At 45.0% G+C, this 24,393-nt stretch overlaps 1 protein-coding gene across 2 annotated transcripts in view; it reads left to right on the forward strand.

Moving 5' to 3' along the window:
- The window catches only part of FANCC (FA complementation group C), a 158,737-nt gene that overhangs the window by 116,817 nt on the left and 17,527 nt on the right, over nt 1-24,393 (forward strand). For both annotated transcript variants that reach the window (XM_084629084.1, XM_084629085.1), the window contains exons 10-13: nt 11,481-11,580; nt 20,538-20,613; nt 21,470-21,551; nt 23,994-24,168. In XM_084629084.1, the coding sequence (XP_084485210.1) occupies nt 11,481-11,580; nt 20,538-20,613; nt 21,470-21,551; nt 23,994-24,168 (433 nt within the window). The remainder of the gene's footprint in view (nt 1-11,480; nt 11,581-20,537; nt 20,614-21,469; nt 21,552-23,993; nt 24,169-24,393) is intronic.

The following is a 24,393-nucleotide window of genomic DNA, read 5'->3' on the forward strand; positions in this document are numbered from 1 at the left end:
CCAGGGTCTCCCACATCCTTGGTGAGTGCTCTAACAACTGGACTAAAAGTTATAAGGTGGGCAGTGGCAGCACCACTACCTGCTGCTGCCACATTTTGAATGGGGCATGATCCGGTTAGGGGTGGTCTGAGTACGCCTACAGGAGAGGGCCCTGGAAGTGAGACAGGCATTTTTCCATCTGTCTTCCCCTGATTTGTGGTTCACACTAGGGCATGGATGGGAAATAGGTGTCCAGGTGCCTAGAATGAGGCAGCAGTGCACTTGTCCAGAAGCACAAATTTAGGAGCCTAAGGAATGTCTATAATGGAAATTGAGGTGCTGAGTGAGTTTAGGCTCCTACAGTGTTGGGCGGGAGCCACGTGGGCCTTCTGTGGATTGCAGTGATGCCTTAAACTGGGATTTAGGTGCATAAATCTGTGCTTTAGGCATCTAAGTCCCTTTGGGGATCTGGGCCCAAGAACTACTGTTGATACAGTTGACTAGATTATACTTTGGCCCTCAAAACTGAATTTGTTTTATATTTCAAGACAAACTTGTGGTTGAAAGACAGAATGTTAAAAATGTAAATACTCCAATTATTGTACTGTTGGCAGTGTAAAGACTTGAGGATTAACTAAAATATTTGCCCCTGTTGATAAGACAGCCAGCAGACTTGTGTGATATCTTCAACTATGACAGTGAATCTGATCTTTGTATTAGTAAGGTATTGAACAACCAGTAGATAAGGAATGTGAGTTTTTCAGTGCATTAAAAATAACCTGAAGCATTATACACAATTCGCCACATGGGGGCTTCCAATTCTTTGTAGTGGGTTTTCAGTGTTTTTTCTTTTTTTCTTTACTTGACTATCACTTGCACTCATTTATTTATATCATTCCTTTAAAAAGGCAAATAGCCCGTTTCACACTGATGAAGTAGCAGTTTTAAATACGTGATGGTATATTTAGTGTAAACCAGACATTTATGAGCCACAGCTCATCAAATGTTCTCCTTCATAAGGAAAAACAGCTTTTAGGGATATATCTGTTTCCTGGGAATTGCATTAGATTGGATTTACAGCTCAGATGTGAGGTGTTCACTGGCGTAGGATTTGCTTTTCTCAATCACAGAATCTTAAAGTTGACCTGTCCTTGGGAAGGGCGAAAGTTTCTTTCACAATTATTTAAATGTCGAGGGATCTTCTTGGTAGTAGTTATAGAACATCTCTGATTGATGAGGTCCCTGATTAAGATGCAGGTGAGTTGCTATTTCATATACATTTGGGAATCGCTTAGTTTTCAGTGGTTTGATATCTCAGAATAATAGTAAATTGTAATCAGGGACCTGTGGGTTCTGTGGTATATACTGGACCTAAATTCTGCAACAAGGGTCCCAATTTCTGTGGCATAAAATTTCGCAGCAAATTTAAATTCCTTTTTACAGCATGCAATATGTGTCTGACGATATCTGCAATCAGATGTCACCAGTGTGGTGCTCTGCTCTATCCAATGTTGATAAGTCGGCTGCATGCATATGTGTTCTCCCTGTATGCAGGAGTGGCAGGTTTGTGTAATTTTTGGTGGTGCCCAGAACAGGTCCAAGTCCCACCCTTCCCCCCCCCCCCCGACACCTACCTTGTAAGCCAATATACAGTAACGCCTCACTTAAAGTCGTCCTGGTTAACATTGTTTTGTTATGTTGCTGATCAAACTTGTTTTTTCGCGGACCACTTGAAAATAGCTGCAGGTCTTGGTGGACCACTTTAATGATCTTTCCAAATGTTGTTTGTGCCATTAGCTAACTATTGTAAAGTGCTTTGGATAAAAGTGCTATATTAATAATAATTAACGTTTTTTTTCTTCTACACATAAAAGCACACAACTCATATTTTAATATCGGTAGTCTTAACCTTTCTAATGTGATGGATGTGCCCTCTCTCCTCCACCGGGGCAGCCCCCAAGCTGGGGCTGGGAAGGAGTGGGGGGGGGTCTCTCCCTCTCTCCTCCACCGCAGAAGCCCCCAAGCTGGGGCTGGGAATGAGGGGGGGGTCTCTCCCCCGCCACAGCAGCCACAGAGCTGAGGCTGGGAAGGAGGGCCGTCTCTCTGGCAGCTGGAGCTCGGGAAAGACGCCTCTTTCTCTGGCCGCTGCAGCTCTGCACATCCCAAATTACCCCAACCCCCTCTTCTCACACCACTGCCCCCTCCCACTTCCTCCCTATTCCCCCCAAGTCCACCACCTGACCTTACGTGTGCATCTTCTCCAGGGTCCAGGCACCTAATTAGTGGAGCCACGCCTGCGCAGCTCCACTAATTAGGAGGGTGGCCCTTCATTCTGTCATGTGCGGCCCCTCAGGTGCCTGAATGGAGCTCATGGACCACCTGTCTGGAGCTCATGGACCACAGTTTGAGAACCTCTGAATTAGAGAACATGATCTTTTAAAGTAGCGCAATTCTCCCTTATAACGTTGTTTGGTAGTTGCCTGCTTTGTCCACCACTCACAGAAAGCAGCCCATTGGAGCTAGCTGGTGGGGGCTTGGAACCAGGGTGGGCGGGCAGCCTCCCCATCAGCTCCCCTAAGTTCCCTGTGTGGCAGCTGCCCAGCAAGCTGTCAATTGCTGGCCAGTTCAGGGTCCCTCCCCACACTGCCGTGTGCTGCTCCAGCCCTCTGCCTTGGAACTACTCCTGTGAACCTCCGGCTTGCTGTGCGGGGTGGGGGGAGGAAGACAGAGGGGTGCTGATGTCAGGGTGTCCCCTTCCCCCACTCCTGCCCCCCATCTCCACAGAACAGTAGGGGGACATGACAGGGCTCAGGACCAAGGGAGCTTGCTGGCAGCAGCTGCTGTCTCAACTTGCTGATCTAATTAAAAAGGCAATATACTTAGAGTGGGGTCAGCCAACTTAAATGGGCAGTGCTTCTCACACACACACACACTCTGTGTCTGTCTGTCTCTCTGCCATTCTGTCTCCCCTCCCTCCATTCGTGCTGCCTTGTAGAGTGTAAGGCTACATTAGCAATAATGTGTTAACCCTTGAGGGCTCAGCAGAGTGCTAATTCATCATTTAGCAGTAAGGCATTCCCTGGGAAATAGCCCACCCTCTGACTCCACCACCTCAACCAAGTTTCACAATCATCTTTGCTGTGTACAGTATTAAATTGTTTGTTTAAAACTTATACTGTGTATATGTATTAAAATATAGTCTTTCATCTGGCAAAAAAAAAATTCACTGGAACCTAACCCCCCACCCCTTTACATTAATTCTTATGGGGAAATTGGATTTGCTTAACATCATTTTGTTTAAAGTAGCATTTTTCAGGAACATAACTATAACGTTAAGTGAGGAGTTACTGTATATTTTTAAAAATAATGTAAAAATGTGAGGGCTCTGGGGTGGGGCTGGTGATGAGGGTTTGGGATGTGGGAGGGGCTCAGGCAGAGGGTTGGGGTGCATGGGTCAGGGCAGTGGGGTGGGGCTGGGGATGAGGGGTGCAGCGGTGTGGGAGGAGACTCAGGGCTAGGGCAGAGGGTTGGGGTGAGGGCTCTGGGCTGGTGATTAGGAGTTTGAGGTACAGGCAGGCCAGAGAGGAGGACTCCCCCCAGCCCTCTCCCCGCCAGCAGCAGCAAGCTCCAGGGGAGGGGCTCCCCTCTTCCCCCTTGCACCACACTCACCTCATACCACTGCCAGTGTGCATGCTCCTAGAGCCCCTCTGAGGTCCAGAAAGCCCCCTCGCCTCCCCTGTGATGGGTGCAAGGGCGGAGACTACCATCACATGTGTGCTTCCTCTCCTGCTGCTGCCCCTCACTGTAGCCTCATTGGGGGTGGGGCTGCCCCTTGTCCAGCGTGGAGAAGGAGCAGTGACTGTGGGCAGGGCAGCCCCCGTGCTGGTGAAGGGTCCTGCTGGAAAAGGGAAGGGTCTGAGGCGGAAGGGCAGGGGCAAGGTCAGCCTGCCCTGGCACTAGCGGGAGGGGGGCATTAGGACCTTGCGGCAGCAGTTGATGCCGGGAGCCAGCAGAGCTGAGGCAGCGTGGAGCTGTAGGGACATTCCGGGGCCAGGGGAGGCGCGTGGGGGGAGCAAATGGGGACTGGGGGACACTCAGGGGAGGTGCGCGGGGGCAGCAGGTGGGGATGGGGGAGAGACCCAGACCCACACATTGGTGGAGCCCTGAATATTGGTGGAGCCCGGGCACCAAGGGCCCATACAACTCACCACCCCGCCTGTGTGCTGTCCCAGCGCTGCGGAGATAGCTTGCACAGCAGATCTCGAGCGAACCACCCAGTGACCACAGGCTCCGATAAGGTACGAAGGCACCCAGCCAGGTTTATTGCCAAATGAAATGCAGTCTCTAGCTCCCCAGATCAGATGTCTACAGTTCTGCTAGTTACATATGTGCTCCCTGACAATGGACCGGCTCAGTCAGTGATGGGATTTACCACTGCCCCCTAGGCCAGACAAAGACACCTCCTTGGGGTGCATTCTTATACACAAGTACAAACAAGTTACACATCACTCTGATGTATTAAGATACAACCCCTCTACATGTTAGGGTGCTGCCTCTCACCTGGTACATGTTGGTTTGAACAAAACAACTTTATCCATCGCATCCTTTTGACCCTGTCTTTGGGATGCGTCTGTGTGGAATGTACTAGTATCAGAACGTTCTTGGTACCATCCTTGCACATGTTTATATCTCTAGTGTCCAGTACCTTTTAGGTATGTGTGTTTCTGCAACATCAGCCCTATCCTTGCCAGACTATGTGCAGGACCTGTCTCTTGCTCACAGCTTAACTTTGCTTTATGTTAACGAAGTCTTGACCATTACTTTAGTTCAGGCATTATGCCTCATACCAGGCCTCTGATACAAGGGTTTATGTTTCAGGGCCTCATCTTACTACGGGGGTGGGGGTGGAGGTGGGAAATAGGAAACCCTTAAAGAAAGTTTAAATATACATTCCCTTGTGATTTTGTTTGTGAATATGCTATAAAACCAGTGGGATTGTCTAGAATTTATTTTGAACTGTGGAACTCGTTGCCAGACGATGTTGTGCAGGCCAAGACTATAACAGGTTCAAAAAAGAACTAGATAAATTCATGGAGGATAAGTCCATCAATGGCTATTAGCCAGGATGGGCAGGGATGGTGTCTCTAGCCTCTGTTTGTCAGAAGCTGGGAATGCGCGACAGGGGATGGATTACTTGATGATTACCTGTTCTGTTCATTCCCTCTGGGGCACATGGCATTGCTCTCTACACCAACATTCCACACAAAGGTGGGCTACAAGCAATCAGGAACAGTATCCCTGATAATGTCACAGCAAAACTGGTGGCTGAACTTTGTGACTTTGTCCTCACCCACAACTATTTCACATTTGGTAACAATGTATACCTTCAAGTCAGCGGCACTGCTATGGGTATCCGCATGGCCCCACAGTATGCCAATATTTTTATGGCTGACTTAGAACAATGCTTCCTCAGCTCTCGTCCCCTAACGCCCCTACTCTACTTGCACTACATTGATGACATCTTCATCATCTGGACCCATGAAAAAGAAGCCCTTGAGGAATTCCACCATGATTTCAAAAATTTCCATCCCACCATCAACTTCGGCCTGGTCCAGTCCACACAAGAGATCCACTTCCTGGACACTACAGTGCTAATAGGCAGTGGTCACGTAAACATCACCCTATACCAGAAACCTACTGACCACTAGACTTACCTACATGCCTCCAGCTTTCATCCAGACCACACCACATGATCCATTGTCTACAGCCAAGCTCTAAGATACAACCACATTTGCTCCAACCCCTCAGACAGAGACAAACACCTACAAGATCTCTATCAAGCATTCTTACAACTACAGTACCCACCTGCTGAAGTGAAGAAACAGACTGACCAAACTAGAAGAGTACCCAGAAGTCACCTACTACAGGACAGGCCCAACAAAGAAATAACAGAACGCCACTAGCCATCACCTTTGGCCCCCAACTAAAACTTCTCCAGCGCATCATAAAGGATCTCCTAATTCAGAATCATGGGTGAGTGCTACACCCGAATCCTCAGGTGCTGCGTACAAGAGCATGGTTCATCAGTGATTAAATGCACAGGAGGTTCACTGTTCATTCTGGACTGCCATTGTTCTCCTTAATAATAGAAAACCTTCCACAAGAGGTGGCTTACCTTAGTAACTGGGAACGCTTGTTCATATGGGCCTCACATGATGTGTCACTTTGATTCAAACAATTCTGGACTAGCTCTTACATCTTAAGGAGTCAGATCAAGCCCTCAGCTCCATTAGAGTACATCTGGCTGCTATCTCAGTGTATCACTTGTGAATCAAGGGTAGAACTGTTTTTACTAATCCTATCATGACTAGATAGTTCCCTGTGGAACAAATGGATTCAGGGTCCATTGCCAACTTGGGATTTAAATTTAGTGTTGTCTATTCTTATGGGACCTCCATTTCACCCTTTAGCTTCCTGCTCACTTCTGCACCTCTCAATCAAGATGGCTTTCATAGTGCCTGTCACCTCCTTTAGGAGAGTGGGAGAGTTATGTGCACTGTTTTCTACCAAGACAAAGTCCAACTTAGGCCTCATTCTAAGTTTCTGTGTGAGACTGATTTTTCACCTGAATCAGTCAATACACTTAATGGTTTCCTTAACCGTTTCCTTCCAAACGTCCCAAGCTCACAAAGATGAATGAAGGCTGCACACTCTGGATGAACATAGGGCTTTGGTTTTTTGCCTGGTGAAGAAAATGCCTTTCAGGGTTCTTCTCAGCTATTTGTTTCCTATGTGGAACAAATGAGAGGTCAACCTGATGCAGCACAGCGACTGTCAAAATGGATTACCAGCTGCATCACTATGTGGAGTTCTTCGAGGAGTGTCCCTTTGGGTGCTCCACTTTAGGTGTCTTGGCGCCCTGTACTTCTAATCGGAGGTTTGTAGTAGCAGTGCCCCGGCTGGCCGCCCACGTGCGGCAGCCATCTCACATCGCTCCAAGTGGTTATCCCATGTGCGCAGCCAACCATCTCCCAGTTCCTTCTCTACTGCCTTTGGCTTTGGTCAGAACAAGAGCAGCGCACTCACGGCTTTAGCTGTTTCTATTATTTCAGTTCTTTCCCAGCTAGTATCTCTCTCCTTTAATTTTCTTTTACCATATTAAACCCCCCCCTTTTTTTTCCCTACTCCTCCCCTTTCCCCTGCCTCAGGCGGGTAACTCCCAATGACATAAGAGGCATAAGAATAGATTATTCCCATTCTTCCTTTCCACATAGCCTCAGAAATGCCTGGTTCTTCAGGCTTCAAACGCTGTCTTATTTGCAGACTCTCTATACTGGTCTCTGATGGCCATACACAGTGTGTCTGTTGCCTGGGGGAGACACATATATCTCAAAAGTGTCTCCACTGCAAAAAACTGACAGGACAAGGAAGCCTAGGGATCTCCAGTTGAAATTCCTGATGATGGAGAAATCCCTTAGACCAGCCTCTGGCCCAGAGTCCAGGATACTTCCTGGCCAGTGGTCACCAACAGCAGCCTCAGACATGGGATCTTCCTCTAAAAAGGCAACTAAGGACTCTGTTCCTAAAAAAGCCACAAAAAAGAGGTCTCACTCTTTACCACAGTGAGATTCCGCTCAGAAAAAGCGATCTCCGACCGCAGAGTCTGCCCCGGTACCAATGGCACCAAGATGTCCCAAGGAGCTAAAGACCCGGTGCAATCTAGCTCTCATGGAGTTGCACATACCAAAGCTCCTAGCTCGGCACCGGTGGAGCCAAAGAAAACCCAGACAATGGCACCTGCTGCACTGATACAATGCAGCAAGCCTGGGGCACCAGCAGCCCTTCCTTCTTCTGAGTTCCAGCCAGAGTCTACCTCTGTCCTCGATACTGTGCCTCCTGGTACCGCAACAATTTGTCAGACAGGCAAACCTCCTGATTACTTCAACTGTGGGGATTCCGCTTTTTTTGGCACCGATGGCACCCCAGCCAGACTGGGACCAAGCTTGGCTATTACCCCTGCAGGCTTAGTCCCCTCCTCTTTCCAGCAATAAGGAGGAGGAAGTGGAGGCAAGGATGTACACCCCTCGCCATTCCTCACCCAAACCTGGACCCTCGTGCACCAAACATCTCTGGATGGAAGAGGCTGGCAGGCTCCACAATGGGTGCCACCCTCCCTGCTCTCCCATTGCACTGGACATACTGGGACCCATGGGCATTATACATCAGGCCCCCCAACCCACCCAGGTCCAGAACAACACAATCACCTTCACCACCTGCCCAAGCTCCCTCAGAAATGTTGGAGGAGGAAGTAGAAGAACTTGAGGATGTGCCTGAGGGCGATACCATCCCACCTACCCATATCTCCTCTTCGTCACAGATGAAACAATAATGCTGCCTCCCCCCACATCTAGAGACGACTTTAAATCCTTTCAAGATCTGTTTAAATGGGTAGCTGATTCCCTTGACATATCATAGCAGGGCTACCAGAGAGAGAACGTAAACCGATAGATATACTCCAGGCTTCTCCATTAGCCAAGTTTGCACTACCCATTAATGCAGCCATTATGGACCCAGCAAAAATTGTCTGGCAGACACCAGCCACAGCTCCGCCTTCTTGTAAGAGATCCGACAAGAAGTACTATGTACTGGCTAAGGGGGCTGAGCTTTTTTTTTCAAACTCATTGGTGGTAGAAGTGGTTAATCAAAGGGGGAAGCCACATCAGTCAAGAACTACCCCTTACAATAAAGACTGGAAAAGACTAGACCTTTTCGAAAGGAAAGCCTACTCGTCGGCTACCCTCCAATTCTGCATAGCCAACTTCTCGGCCTTACTAGCCAAATACACACACAACATGTTTTCTCACATGGCAACCTTTATTGAACATCTTCCAGAAGACAAAAAGGAGCACTACAAGGCCAACATTTTAGAAGGTTCCCTCATTGCCAGAACGGCCCTGCAGGCTTCTCTTGATTCTGTTGACATGGTGGCATGATCCATCGCTATGTCCATAGTCCATGTGTAGGGCTTCCTGCCTCCATCTTTCCAGATTTCCCAGGGAAGTTCAAGCAGCCGTAGAGGACATACCTTTTGAAGGCCAAAAATTGTTTGCAGCGAGCACAGACGTCTCCTTGCACACCTTGAAGGACTCCCAGGCAACGTTAAAGACACTTGGAATCTAAGTCCTTGCAAACAAAAAAGAAACAAGGCAGATTCTATAATCAGTGATTCTGGACTTCCCCATACACCCAACCTCAAAGACACTACAACCAATGCTGCAAACAGAGACAGACGAGACGCTGACAACCTTGCACCAACATGGCCCAGACAAACATGGTTTCCATGAGTTTGTGTTTTGGATTATTTTATCCCAGACATATTAGCTTTTGTTTCTCCAAGTTGAATCTTACTTAATTGTTTTCGGCTCATGTATCTAACCTCTGGAGGCTCCTTTGTAATGTTTCTCTGTTTTTGCTGGTGATCACATCTACTTCCAATTTAGTATCATCTCTGAATGTTAGCAATATAATATGTATTCCTCTTCCAGATCATTAATGAAAATGTTAAATAAGACACTAACACTGATTTTCGTGGTATCCCACTAGACCTCTTACCCTGAACTTGCTATACTGTTCCCAGGAGAAATGGAGAATCTGTTTTTTCTATCATTACATGCTTTTCAAAGAGGGGAATGGAAAGCAGTTTTCCCTGCCCTTAGCTTTAGCTGCCTTTACACTGCCTGCTAGACTTGCTCAGGGTTACACATTATGTCCTGTGGAGCGACAATTTAAGCGTTTCACCTGCCCGACAGATGAAACTGCCTGGATTGATTTTGTTATTTCACAACTGAAATCATTACGGAGTGCACGAGGCTCTGATTATGCTACTGCTGTACAAACTGCAGCTGTACAATATGATTTTGGTACAACATTCATTCATCTAATTTGCAAACTGGATACAATTAACTTAGGCTTGAATAAAGACTGGGAGTGGATGGTTCATTACAGAAAGTAAAACTATTTCCCCATGTTTATCCCACGCCCCTGCCCGCTGTTCCTCAGATGTTCTTGTCAACTGCTGGAAATGGCCCACCTTGATTATCAGTACAAAAGTGATAATTTCCCCCCCCACCCCCACCCCTGCTCTCCTGCTGGTAATAGTTCACCTTACCTGATCACTCTCATTCCAGTGTGTATGGTAACACCCATTATTTCATGTTCTCTGTGTATATAAATCTCCCCATTGTATTTTCCACTGAATGCATCCAATGAAGTGAGCTGTAGCTCACGAAAGCTTATGCTCCAATAAATTTGTTAGTCTCTAAGGTGCCACAAGTCCTCCTTATCTCTGTTTATGTTGCTGTTTATTTTTCTAAATCACTAAGCTGTAACTGTATTACTAAATTATAAAGTTCCATCTCTTTGTGTGGTCTTTTCAATTTTTTAAATCTTTTCATTGCCTAATCTAAATATGAATTGGGTTGAACTTTCTTCTTGGAACTTACAGTGAGAGAGCAACTGTGAACAATGAACAATTTTAGGCAATGTGAATGCTATTCTTGCACCTTGCAACATGGCCAAGTGGATTCTACTTGTTGAATCTTAGGCCATGTCTACATGGGAACACTCGGGAAAGTTAAGGCAAGTTGTCCAAATGTATGAAGTCAATACTAATAAATTAGAGCATGTTAAAGTACCTTCCTCCTCACCCATGCGGATGATAGAATTTAGGAGTAAAGTGCATTTATTTAGCTGTAATTTGAGAGATTAAGCTACAGCAAATGGAGGCCGCTTACTCCTGAACAAGAGCATCCAGGTGGGGGTTTAATATGCTTTAATGTAGGCACGTTGACGTCACACCTTCAGTTTATTGGACTTAACTTTTCTGAGTTTCCCCTTGTAAACAAGCCCTGGAACTGCTTATGGGCTCTGATCCAGCTAAGCACTTAAGAACATGCTAAATGTAAAGTATGTGAGTAGTTCAACTGAAGCTTAAAGTTAAGTTTGTGCTTAAGTGCTTTGCAGGATTGGAGTTTTAAAATCCATTTTTTATGCCAGCCTGCTTTTTTAATGTTGCCCTTTTTTCCCTGCGCTACAATTTGTTGCAGATGCAAACCCTATCATGTAGACACCTAAGTACATAGCTGCCCCATTTAGACCTCTAAATGCATGGGTCACAGCTGCAAAAAAAAAAAAGTCTGGATCTGTCCTCCTTTAAAAATTAAGCTCAAAGTGTGAAATATTTGTCAAAGGACAATGCTGTGTTTATCACAAAAGGTGTGTGTGTTTGTGTGTGTGTGTTCTTTAAAAAATGTTAAAGTGAAGTTAGTTTCTTCAGTTTTCATGCTGGCATTATAGCCTGATGAGTTCAGACACAGCTCAAGGCTACAATATAGAAAGAATGCGCACTCTCTCTCTCTCGCTCTCTTTATCCTTCAGTTAAAAGCTGTGTGATTAACAGACTAATAATCTGACCTGTCGTAATTTAACTTTTCAATGCTCAGGAATGCACTACTGGAAACCGGTGGAACTCCAGAAGTAATGACCATAATACAGATGTTTACATGGTGTTTTGTTCAAGCTCACCAGAAGGATAACAAGCAGGTTAGTCAAGCTCTATTTCTTTAGATAACTTTTTAATGAGAGGTTTTCAGATTTAGCATGAAAAGAACAATTTTAAATTTTAGAATGCTGATGGAATAAAATGAGCCAAATAGTGGTCTCACATCACTACTATAGATGGATGCCAAGACATAGTTGAGGCCCTTTAACTGGCATCAGACATAGAGGTGCAAAACTATTATGCCTTTTGCAAAATAGGAGTAATTTATTTGTTATGCTGTAGCATTTCACCAACATAAGTTATCTTGCCCTTATATTCAGTGCTTAATTTGTAATGAAAGAGGTGCCAGGGCTAAAGGAATTATTTTACATTCATAACTGATGCAGCAAGCCCAGAGGTTCCAGGGCTATGAACTGCTAAGCCTAGAGGTGCAAGGGCTCAGCCCTGGCAAGCCCTGGTGCAAATTAAGCACGGCATATATTATATTGTTATCCCGGCCCTGCAGCATTTGCCTGCATGCTGAATTACAGCATGATGCTCAATCTTGTACTGAAAGAGTGAGGGAGACCATAGGCAAGTATTTCTTTTGCAGCAGCAGGGATCCTACTGAGCACTGTGCTGAATGTAATAAGAAAAAAACAAAGAAAAATAAATACAACGGTACAAAATAGTCAGGTTTGATCATCCAAGAGTTCAGATGAGGCTTAAAATTTCCCCACTCAGGATCTTATTCTCCTCTCATGGTAATTTTACAGCACTCTTACTCAATTGACTGCAGTGAAATTACTTGTGTTTTTCACGAACTTAACTAAGAGGAGAATCAGCCCCTCAGAGTTTAAAATCCAAGAACAGGGGACTTGAAAATTGTAATTATATTTATAGGTCACAAGCTTTCATTAGGTTCCTAGCCTGTACCAAAATTTCTTACTCTAATCATTTCATTAATTTGTCCAGTGCAGTTTGACATGGCAGGAACACTGGGTTGGGAAGCTATTCTACTATTGAATATATTTAACCTCTAAACAAACTCCAGAGAATTTCTACTTTCTTTGATTTCCACATCTTTTTGGGAGATAGTGGTTGGTGAAGGGGTGGGTCTTGGAATCCGTGATATACTTGCCTCTAATTAGCATTGTGATTAAATCTGTCTTCTAGCTTCAGGTGTATGAATTAGGGATGAAACTGCAGCTGTCTTATTTAATATGAATAAATGCCACACACATTAATTTTATTCCATCCTGGTTGCATGTTAGCAGTACATTGTGCAGCCCCAGGGAGGCAGGGGTGGTGGGTTGGAGATCATAAGCAGAAATTCTGCACTCTTCAACTTGCTGAAGGGCTAAATTCGTTGTGCTGGCTCTGCATGTGTTTTATGGTGAAAGTTCTTCACTTGATGACATCATGTCATGGATTATTGCCCACTTTTTTATGTGAAGCTGGCTTTAAATATGAAATAGATCTTCTTTATGCAATTTATGTGTGCATATTCACACTGCTATAATTAAGGTGGTGCCTGTGAGCATTTGCATTATAAATCTTTTTTTCCCCCCCCAAGAGTTTATAAATCAACTGTAAAATTTGCTACAATTTAGCATACAAGGTCTCAGACTAGGATAATAAATTTGGTTTAAATTAATTTGATTGTATTGTTTTTGCTTTCTGAATAATATTATAATTGTAGACATTGCAACTTCACACCGTATCTTTGAGAACTATTGTATTAAATTTATGAATGGTTTATAAATTCATGGGGACAGGTTACCACAGCTCCTCCAGGAACTAAAAACAGGGGGGCATGATTAAGGCAAGTTGCTGAAACTGTAAACAACCTCAGAGAGGTACCACTCCCTGGGGGGGTTAGGAGTGACCTCTGGTAGACTTTTAGTAAATCTGTAGGAACTTGCGGGCGGGGGGTAGGGGGGGGTTTTTATTTTCTTTGTAATGTTTCTGCCCTAAGAATAAATGTACTTGTTTAGAAAGATCTGTGTGGTAACTGCTGGCAATACACTGTTTATAGCTCTCGGAGAGAAAGCAAGTCACAGATGCTGGCCGTTAGGCAGGCTAGCTTGCTGGAGTTATCACAGTGTATGGCTGGTGGCTGTGCAGCCTTGAAACCCCTGGTCAGAAGGGAGTAGTACAAGGCCCCTATCCAGAGACAGGTGACAGCTGGAGAACTGAGACCTGACTGGATGCTCCTGAAGTGGACCATGGGAATGGGGAGGGTGCAAATATAGTTGTTACCCTGAAACTGTAACAGTTATTACATGCATTTATAAGGTACCCATCTCTATGTCTGCATGTACTTAATGGGACATAAATTGCTCCATTAACATTTCAAATAAGAGGAACACTAAAGACTGAGAATGAAGAAGGATCTGGCCAGTTGTTTGAGACCCCAGGAATTTATAGTTCAGCTAATTGGAAAAAAGGCTAGGCAAACAGATGTATCTTGTGAATCTTTCTAAGAACCAGGTTGTGTCCACAGAGGTGTGCAGGGTAGGAAAGAGTTCACAGAAAACCCTGTACTCCCCCCAGTATAATGGCTGGCCACAATCACAGTCCCTTCTAATATCCTTATAGATCACTTAGAATGGGTGAGAAAGGGCATGGCATAGCTGGGGAGTGTAGAGGAGTGCTGTTTAGGGGAGGTAGCAGTGCATATGTTTCCCTTGGGTTGTTGGGAGCTTGTTTGTAGATCAAACTGATTTACCCCATGTTTGTAAATCAGGCCACTTATGTAGATGCCTAAATGAGGACTTAGGAACCTATTGTTAGGCACCCTTGTTGAAAGGCTTGGCCCTGAGGTCACTGGAGAGATGAACCCATGTGTTATGTTCAAATAAAGCTGTTTAAAAGTTTCTAACAATGTTCAGATCAGACCTAGGGCTGTCTGAGCGACATTAGTTTTGGACATTTAAACTTTGAACCTGTGTTTTTGGAGAAAGCTAAACTTCTCTCTTGTTGTCTGTTCCCCCTCCCTCCCCCCCCACACAGTAAGTGAGTGTTTCAACAGTAACATCAAGTTAACAACCATTTTTCGCCTGGGAATGTTCATTAAATGTATGTCTGATTTTTCTTTTTAATCATTAGTTGAACAAATATCTTTTTGTATAAAAACTAAACTTTGACTTTCAATTGTACTTTTATGTCAACTATTAGATCCAGACACATCTAAACTTGTTTTTCCCTGATGTTGCCTTGTTTAGCTATTTTGATGCCTTGTATAAAGAGTGATGTAGAAATTGCTTACAACAAATTGGTTTTCCTGCATTCATGGGTGGAGACAAAAAAGAAAAACTCATTAAAGTGACGGGAAAGAATATCATTACATGTATTTATAAAATGCACATCACCATGGTATCTGAGTATACATGACAAAAATCCAAGTAAAATGAGCGTGGTAGTCTAAGCCCTGGTCTACACTAGGACTTTAGGTCGAATTTAGCAGCGTTAAATCGATGTAAACCTGCACCCGTCCACACGATGAAGCCCTTTATTTCGACTTAAAGGGCTCTTAAAATCGATTTCCATACTCCACCCCTGACAAGTGGATTAAATTGGCCTTGCCGGCTCGAATTTGGGGTACTGTGGACGCAATTAGATGGTATTGGCCTCCGGGAGCTATCCCAGAGTGCTCCATTGTGACTGCTCTGGACAGCACTCTCAACTCAGATGCACTGGCCAGGTAGACAGGAAAAGAACCGTGAACTTTTGAATCTCATTTCCTGTTTGGCCAGCGTGGCAAGCTGCAGGTGACCATGCAGAGCTCGTCAGCAGAGGTGACCATGATGGAGTCCCAGAATCACAAAAGAGCTCCAGCATGGACCGAACGGGAGGTATGGGATCTAATCGCTGTATGCGGAGAGGAATCCGTGCTATCAGAACTCCGTTGCAGTTTTCAAAATGCCAAAACCGTTGTCAAAATCTCCCAGGGCATGAAGGACAGAGGCCATAACAGGGACCCGAAGCAGTGCCGCGTGAAACTGAAGGAGCTGAGGCAAGCCTACCAGAAAACCAGAGAGGCGAACGGCCGCTCCGGGTCAGAGCCCCAAACATGCCGCTTCTATGATGAGCTGCATGCCATTTTAGGGGGTTCAGCCACCACTACCCCAGCCGCGTTGTTTGACTCCTTCAATGGAGATGGAGGCAACACGGAAGCAGGTTTTGGAGACGAAGAAGATGATGATGAGGTTGTAGATAATTCACAGCAAGCAAGCGGAGAAACCGGTTTTCCCGACAGCCAGGAACTGTTTCTCACCCTGGACCTGGAGCCAGTACCCCCTGAACCCACCCAAGGCTGCTTCCTGGACCCGGCAGGCGGAGAAGGGACCTCCGGTGAGTGTACCTTTTAAAATACTATACATGGTTTAAAAGCAAGCATGTGAAAGGATTACTTTGCCCTGGCATTCGCGGTTCTCCTGGATGTACTCCCAAAGCCTTTGCAAAAGGTTTCTGGGGAGGGCAGCCTTATTGCCTCCTTCATGGTAGGACACTTTACCACTCCAGGCCAGTAACACGTACTCGGGAATCATTGTACAACAAAGCATTGCAGTGTGTGTTTGCTGGCGTTCAAACAACATCCGTTCTTTATCTCTCTGTGTTATCCTCAGGAGAGTGAGATATAATTCATGGTCACCTGGTTGAAATAGAGTGCTTTTCTTCAGGGGACACTCAGAGGAGCCCATTCCTGCTGGGCTGTTTGCCTGTGGCTAAACAGAAATGTTCCCCACTGTTAGCCACGGGGAGGGGGGAGAGTTGAGGGGGTAGCCACGCGGTGGGGGGAGGCAAAATGCGACCTTGTAACGAAAGCACATGTGTTACGTACGTAATGTTAACAGCAAGGTTTACCCTGAAAGAGTGTAGCCACAGTTTTATAAAATGTGTCTTTTTAAATACCGCTGTCCCTTTTTTTTTTTCTCCACCAGCTGCATGTGTTTCAATGATCACAGGATCTTCTTCTTCCCAAAGGCTAGTGAAGATTAGAAAGAAAAAAAAACGCACTCAAGATGAAATGTTCTCCGAGCTCATGCTGTCCTCCCACACTGACAGAGCACAGACGAATGCGTGGAGGCAAATAATGTCAGAGTGCAGGAAAGCACAAAATGACCGGGAGGAGAGGTGGCGGGCTGAAGACAGGTTGAAGCTCAAATGTGGCGGCAGCGTGATGAGAGGAGGCAGGATTCAATGCTGAGGCTGCTGGAGGACCAACCCAGTATGCTCCAGTGTATGGTTGAGCTGCAGCAAAGGCAGCTGGAGCACAGACTGTCACTACAGCCCCTGTGTAACCAACCGCCCTCCTCCCCAAGTTCCATAGCCTCCACACCCAGACGCCCAAGAACGCGGTGGGGGGACCACCGGCCAACCAGCCACTCCGCCACAGAGGATTGCCCAAAAAAAGAAGGCTGTCATTCAATAAATTTTAAAGTTGTAAACTTTTAAAGTGCTGTGTGGCATTTTCCTTCCCTCCTCCACCACCCCTCCTGGGCTACCTTGGTAGTCATCCCCCTATTTGTGTGATGAATGAATAAAGAATGCATGAATGTGAAGCAACAATGACTTTATTGCCTCTGCAAGCGGTGATCGAAGGGAGGAGGGGAGGGTGGTTAGCTTACAGGGAAGTAGAGTGAACCAAGGGGCGGGGGGTTTCATCAAGGAGAAACAAACAGAACTTTCACACTGTAGCCTGGCCAGTCATGAAACCTGGTTTTCAAAGCTTCTCTGATGCGTACCGCGCCCTCCTGTGCTCTTCTAACCGCCCTGGTGTCTGGCTGCGCGTAACCAGCAGCCAGGCGATTTGCCTCAACCTCCCACCCCGCCATAAACGTCTCCCCCTTACTCTCACAGGTATTGTGGAGCACACAGCAAGCAGTAATAACAGTGGGAATATTGGTTTCGCTGAGGTCTAAGCGAGTCAGTAAACTGCACCAGCGCGCCTTTAAACATCCAAATGCACATTCTACCACCATTCTGCACTTGCTCAGCCTGTAGTTGAACAGCTCCTGACTACTGTCCAGGCTGCCTGTGTACGGCTTCATGAGCCATGGCATTAAGGGGTAGGCTGGGTCCCCAAGGATACATATAGGCAGTTCAACATCCCCAACATCTTCTGGTTTGGGAATAAAGTCCCATCCTGCAGCTTTTGAAACAGACCAGAGTTCCTGAAGATGCGAGCGTCATGTACCTTTCCCAGCCATCCCACGTTGATGTTGGTGAAATGTCCCTTGTGATCCACCAGCGCTTGCAGCACTATTGAAAAGTACCCCTTGCGGTTTATGTACTCGCCGGCTTGGCGCTCCGGTGCCAAGATAGGGATATGGGTTCCGTCTATGGCCCCACCACAGTTAGGAAATCCCATTGCAGCAAAGCCATCCACTGTGACCTGCACATTTCCCAGGGTCACTACCCTTGATATCAGCAGATCTTTGATTGCGTGGGCTACTTGCATCACAGCAGCCCCAACAGTAGATTTGCCCACTCCAAATTGATTCCCAACTGACCGGTAGTTGTCTAGCGTTGCAAGCTTCCATAGGGCTATCGCCACTCGCTTCTCAACTGTGAGGGCTGCTCTCATCTTGGTATTCATGCGCTTCGGGGCAGGGGAAAGCAAGTCACAAAGTTCCATGAAAGTGCCCTTATGCATGTGAAAGTTTCGCAGCCACTGGGAATCATCCCAGACCCGCAACACTATGCGGTCCCACCAGTCTGTGCTTGTTTCCCGAGCCCAGAATGGGTGTTTCACAGCATGAACCTGCCCCATTAGCACCATGATGCATGCATTGGCAGGGCCCATGCTTTCAGAGAAATCTGTGTCCATGACCTGATCACTCACGTGACCGCGCTGACGTCACCTCCTCGCCCAGTATCGCTTTGCCAGCTTCTGGTGCTGCATATACTGCTGGATAATGTGTGTGGTGTTTAATGTGCTCCTAATTGCCAAAGTGAGCTGAGCGGCCTCCGTGCTTGCCTTGGTATGGCGTCCGCACAGAAAAAAGGCGCGGAACGATTGTCTGCCGTTGCTCTGACGGAGGGAGGGGCGACTGACGACATGGCTTACAGGGTTGGCTTACAGGAGCTAAAATCAACAAAGGGGGTGGCTTTACATCAAGGAGTATTTCAGGCAGGACTTCACGGAGGGTTCCAATAAGAAATGGTGCACCTAAGTTATTGTTCTTATTGGAACAAGGAGGTTAGTCTGGCCTCTGATTGATACATAGCTAGATTTACCTCGCTGCACCTTCTCTGTGGGTGACTGCTGTGTGACCTAGAGGAATGAGTCCCCTAGACTGGGAGGAGGCAAATGAGTACAAAACAAATCTGGTCTATTTCTTGTTTTGATCCACTCCATCTATCTTTTACATCTTTGGCTGGCAGCAGACGGTGCAGAAGGACTACATGCCATCCACATCTCATGACTGCTCGGCAGAAGATGGTGCAGTAGGACCGCTAGCCATCCTCATCTCTTGCCTGCCTGGCAGAAGATGATGCAATAGGACTGCTAGCAATCCGTGTCGCCTGCCTGCTCACCATAAGACGGTTCAATAGGACTGATTGCAGGACTAAAGAGAATGATCTGGTCAAGTCACTCCAAATTTAGTCCCTGCGTCCATGTCTGCCCGGGCGCTCATGGCCGATGTGGCCAGGAGCACCTCGGACATGACGATGACGGCTACGTCGTACTGTACCGTCTGCTGCCACAAGGCAATGGGTTGCTGGTACTGTGTAGCAATGCAGTACCGTGTCTGCGAGCACCCAGGAGACATATGGTGACGGTTACCTGAGCAGGCTCCATGCTTGCCGTGGTATGGCGTCTGCACAGGTAACTCAGGACAATAGGCGCGAAACGATTGTCTGCCCTTGCTTTCACGGAGGGACGGAGGGAACAGGGGCCTGACGATATGTACCCAGAACCACCTGTGACAATGTTTTAGCCCCATCAGGCATTGGGATCTCAACCCAGAATTCCAATGGACAGCGGAGACTGCGGGAACTGTGGGATAGCTACCCACAGTGCAACACTCCAGAAGTCGACTCTAGTCTCGGTACTATGGAAGCACTCCGCCAAGTTAATGCACTTAATGTACTTAGAGCACTTTCTGTGGGGACACACACACTCGAATATATAAAAACGATTTCTAAAAAACTGACTTCTATAAATTCGACCTTATTCCGTAGTGTAGACATACCCTAAGCACAGTCCTCATTGGATAGAGTTCGGAATTACAGACCTGTCATAAACAATGAGGAGTCTGGTGGCACCTTAAAGATTAACAGATTTATTTGGGCATAAGCTTTTGTGGGTAAAAAAACAGTGGGTAAAAAAACCTCCTTGTTTTTGTGAATATAGACTAACACAGCTACCCTCTGATACTTAGATCTGTCATGTAATTTGGCATAATATGCTGTCTGTGTTCAAGAGCTGGTGTCGAGACTGAATAGTCCCTTCACCTAGAGAATGCAGGCTAGAGTTAAGGTAGCTAGTGGGATAACTCACTGCATTGTCCTAAGTATACCGAACAGGTGCTTGTAAAATAAAATAGTTTGGGTTCCACTGCTGCTAGTCCCTTAATTTTCACAAATAATAACAAAATATTTGTTTACTTTTTGAATTATGCATCTGTTGGAATTAAATTACATTAGTCAGTTACTCTTTCTGGTTCTTATACATTAGAACAAAATTGCTTTTTGTATTCACAAACACTGTATGGGAACATTTAGATTTAAACTCCCACCATCCCCAAAAGCCTGTTTTCACTGAGGTAAAATAATTCCAGTAACATAAATAACTAGGTTTTGTAAGCCTCCTTCCCTCTTTTCTATTCCCTCCTTCTTCATACAAAATCTTAAATGTTAGGTCTAAAACTAATTAAACACTCTTTATGCCAGACAGCACCATTATTGTATGTGGTTATTACATTAGGTGAACCTATAGTATCTTTAGGTTTTATATTCTCAGAAGCTGACCACAAAGCTCTTTTAAAATACTGACTTTTTGTTTTAGCATAAATGTCCCCTGAAGGCCTACTTTCCTCATCATCATCAGCATCTTGTGATAGCCTTACTCAAACATCCTTTTGGTAAGTTCTGCCTTGAATTGTTTTGCAGCATTAACAGAATCTGCATTTTCATTTATTTTTCTGCACAATAGATAACCTCAAAAATAATGCACAAGGGTTACCTTAATTCTGAGAGCTTGACTTTGCCACTTTTGTAATGCTCTTTTAACGTAGGTTTTTGTGTAACTTTTATATACAATGGCGTAGATTTAAACAAAATTAAAACCAAATAAGAGTAATAGAAGAAAGGCAAATTATTTTCAATATAATAAAGCCAATGCTAGGAATTAAAAAACAGTTATCAAGCACTGGAAACGTATTCAATGTTCATGTCTTGTAAGCCCAATAATGATCACTGTGAAAACGCCCATAAGACGTTTAATGCATTGTGTTGCCTTTCTCCTCTCTAAAATCTGGAAATCTGATTTCAGTTAAGTCACAAATGAAAATAAGTTTGGTCTCCATTGTCTCTCATTTATGCATATCAGAAAACTAATGTTTCATGTGAAGCAGTTTTGCATGATTGGCAATTTCTGCTAAGGACGGGCAGTTGACTGGGATAACAGAGATACTAGATTAGTATTGATGAGAAACTATATATATATATGTTTGTTTGTGTGTGTATGCATGCGTGTGTGTGTACACACACTTATGCCTAATTTGATGAATAGCCTGAACTTTAGTTCTGTATTTTGCAACTGAACTTTTGTCCTAAAAAATAATTTATTATGGATATGGTTGAAAACTATGGGAAAGTTTAAAAATGAGAAGCAATTACTGAAGACTGAATCATGTGTCCAGCAAGTTCTAGTTCTAGCTTGATACCACACCAAATATTGTTTCATTAGGTACAACATTTCTTCTTATTGTTTTCCAGATTTGCCAGCTACGCTCTGGTCTCAGCACCTGAAATACATTACTGACATGCTTAAAGCAATAATAGAAGATAAAAGCATTAGGTAAATAAAAATACTTAGACTATCCCTCATCATTTCTACCTGTTCTTCTATTACTTTGTGAAAAGTCATGTGGTTCATAATCTTGGTTCATTAATGCTTAGTTCTCTTTAGTTGCCATTTTCTTATTAGTTCCCAAATTCAACCTCTGTTTTAAGGATAGGAAAATAGGATATCCTAGGATATAAGGAGGCCTGCTAAACTATTAACCTGATTTTTCAGAGGTCTCAAGTGCCCACAGTTCAAGTCAATGAGCACTTCAGAAAATCAGGCCTTATAGTTACTCTGTGAAAGGCTCCACTCACCGCAAGGTGTACCTCCTTCTAGCCACTCTGGGGATTAGTTCCTTCCAGATCTGAGGCCCCCTTCTGCTGCATGCTGCACACTCTGTTGCTGCTCTCCCTCTCTGAAACTCAGGATGCTCCTTCTTCCTGACTTGGCCCTCCAGCCAGGTCCCTGTGTGTGTTTCCTTAGGTTAGTGGCTGGTCCCAACCACTACTAATAAGGGTTCTTCCATTTGGCTTAGCAGCAGCACCCAGGCTATTTACAAAGAAGTTTGCAATAGTAGCAGCAGAGGCCTGTTGCAATGGCTCCGTTGTCATCCATATCTAGATGACTTGCTCCTGACAGGAAGGTCCTGTCTAGAAGTTTTGACATTGACATCATTGCTGCTCCATCACCTAATGGCCCTGGGAATTGGTATAAACATGGAATAGTCTATCCTAAATCTGACACAAACTATAGAATTCATAGGAGCGACTATAGACTAGGTCAGGGCAAGTGCTGTGTGGTAAATGTGCCAGGAAGACAGTATGTACACAATAGTGATTATTCTCCCTTGATGTGGTTGAAAGACTCCAAGCGTATATTCATGGAAGTTCCCCTCTGCCTGCCCATACCTGAGAAGAAGCTAGTTACGGATGCCTCCCAACGGGACTGGGGAGCCCATATGGATGACTCACAGCACAAGGCACCTGGATCCCTCGAGAGACCAGAATGCAAATAAATCTCCTGGAGCTGAGAGCTGTCTGGGAAGCCTACAAGTGTTCACACCACTCATGATTCCGACACATCCTAGTAATGTCCAACAACATATCAACCACGCTCTATATTAACTAACAGAGCTAAATCCATCCTTCTGTGCATGGAAACAGTTAATTTATGGAACTTGTGTATCCAACACCACTAATCCTAAGACCCCCTCAGTGCCAACTGGCAAAGGGTTCACTGTTCTGTAACAGCAACTCCTATTAAGCCTGAAAAACTTACTACACCTAATATTCTGCTTTCATGGTTTTATCCATAAATAGTATCTTGTAAGGTATCAAATAAAAACTGGTGACATATAAGCATTATGAGATGTATGTATAGATGATATTTAAGAATTTGCGTTGAAAGTTGTATGTATGTATTGAAAAATATATTTCAGAATCTGCATCCCAGGCAGGGTTGACTATCAAGTTTTTCCTAGAAAAAGGACTGTTGGTTTACTTGTCTACCTAGGTTCATTTATAAATGAAGCATTGTAAGTCAATACAATGGAAACCGCCTTTACAGAGGAGAATAATTCTGACTCTGGGAATAAAGACAATGAACTCTGGAAAATATAAGGAAAAGCAAAAGGACGTTTTGTTACCCGTTTCACTGAGAAACCTCCTGGGCGGGAGGTGTGGGGGGGAATGATTCATGAGTGTTGTGGATCCTAGTTTGACTGAAAACCAGCACACTTTGCAGGAAAAGATCAGCTGAGAGACTGTTTTAGACAAATGTTTGTAGCCTGTTAAAAGTAAGTCTTGTTCTAGTAGAAGCCTGTTATACTTTTGTTTTATTTGTAACCTGTTATTGTCCTTGCTCACTATCTCTTAAATCTCTACATTTGTTCATAAACGTTTATTATAAATAGTTTACAGTGCTGTGTTGTTATATTGGAGCTGATATACAGTTGACTCAAACAAGTTGGTGTATATGTACTATTCCTGGTAATTATTATGTGTGTTTAGTGACGGAGGCTGGAGGCTACAGGGTGGATGCTTTTGAGGAGTTCTGAGGTACACCTAATGTTTTACTTGAAAAGCAAAGTAGCAGCGGGTAGAGCCCAGAAGAGAGTGCTGAAGGGTTGGTAGTGTCAGGGAGCTGTCACCCACCTTCCACAACAAAGACTCCCTCTCACTGAGTCAGGGGGGTAACACAGTTGACTTACAGTCCTGGCACCTCAAGAAAGTGTCAAAGCCACATTACCGTGTCAGCAGTATAGCCCTCAGCTTTTCACAGTTCATGGGTGGACAACATCAGCAGGCCCTTTAGCACTGACCACAAGTGGGAACTGCACAATTCCTTACTAAACAGCATCTTCACCTAATGGGGAAGCCCTGCTGGGAACCTTTTTGCATCCCACAAGATCATGAATAGCCAGCAAAACTGAAATGTATTTTGATTCTTTTGCAGATCTTACGCTGACCTCTTTGAGAGCTGGTTTTTGTTTGTTCGTTTTGGAGAATGGGCTGATATCGCTGTAGAGCAGTTGCTGAAGTCTGAAGATGAATCCTCAGATACTTTTCTGTGGCTGCTTGCATTTTACTACAGTCCCCACAATGATAAAGAGAAGAGGACTCAAATTGTGGTGGGTGGTGTAGCCATGGCTGAGAGTATTTAGCCAATTGTATACCTGAAAATTGAGGCATTTATGTGGGAAAGTGGCTGGGGTTTGCAGGGTCCTCCTGGAATTGTAAAATTCTGCAGTAGAGGGGATCCAAGATAATTTTTGTGGCTCTTTCAACTGTGAACATTTGGAAACTGGGTTTGTCAAGTGTACTGAAGGCCAGAATGCCTTTATTTACTTTTTTTC

This window comes from Lepidochelys olivacea (assembly GCF_965140295.1).
Source record: "Lepidochelys olivacea isolate rLepOli2 genome assembly, chromosome: 5".
Classification (NCBI taxonomy): Eukaryota; Metazoa; Chordata; order Testudines; family Cheloniidae; genus Lepidochelys; species Lepidochelys olivacea.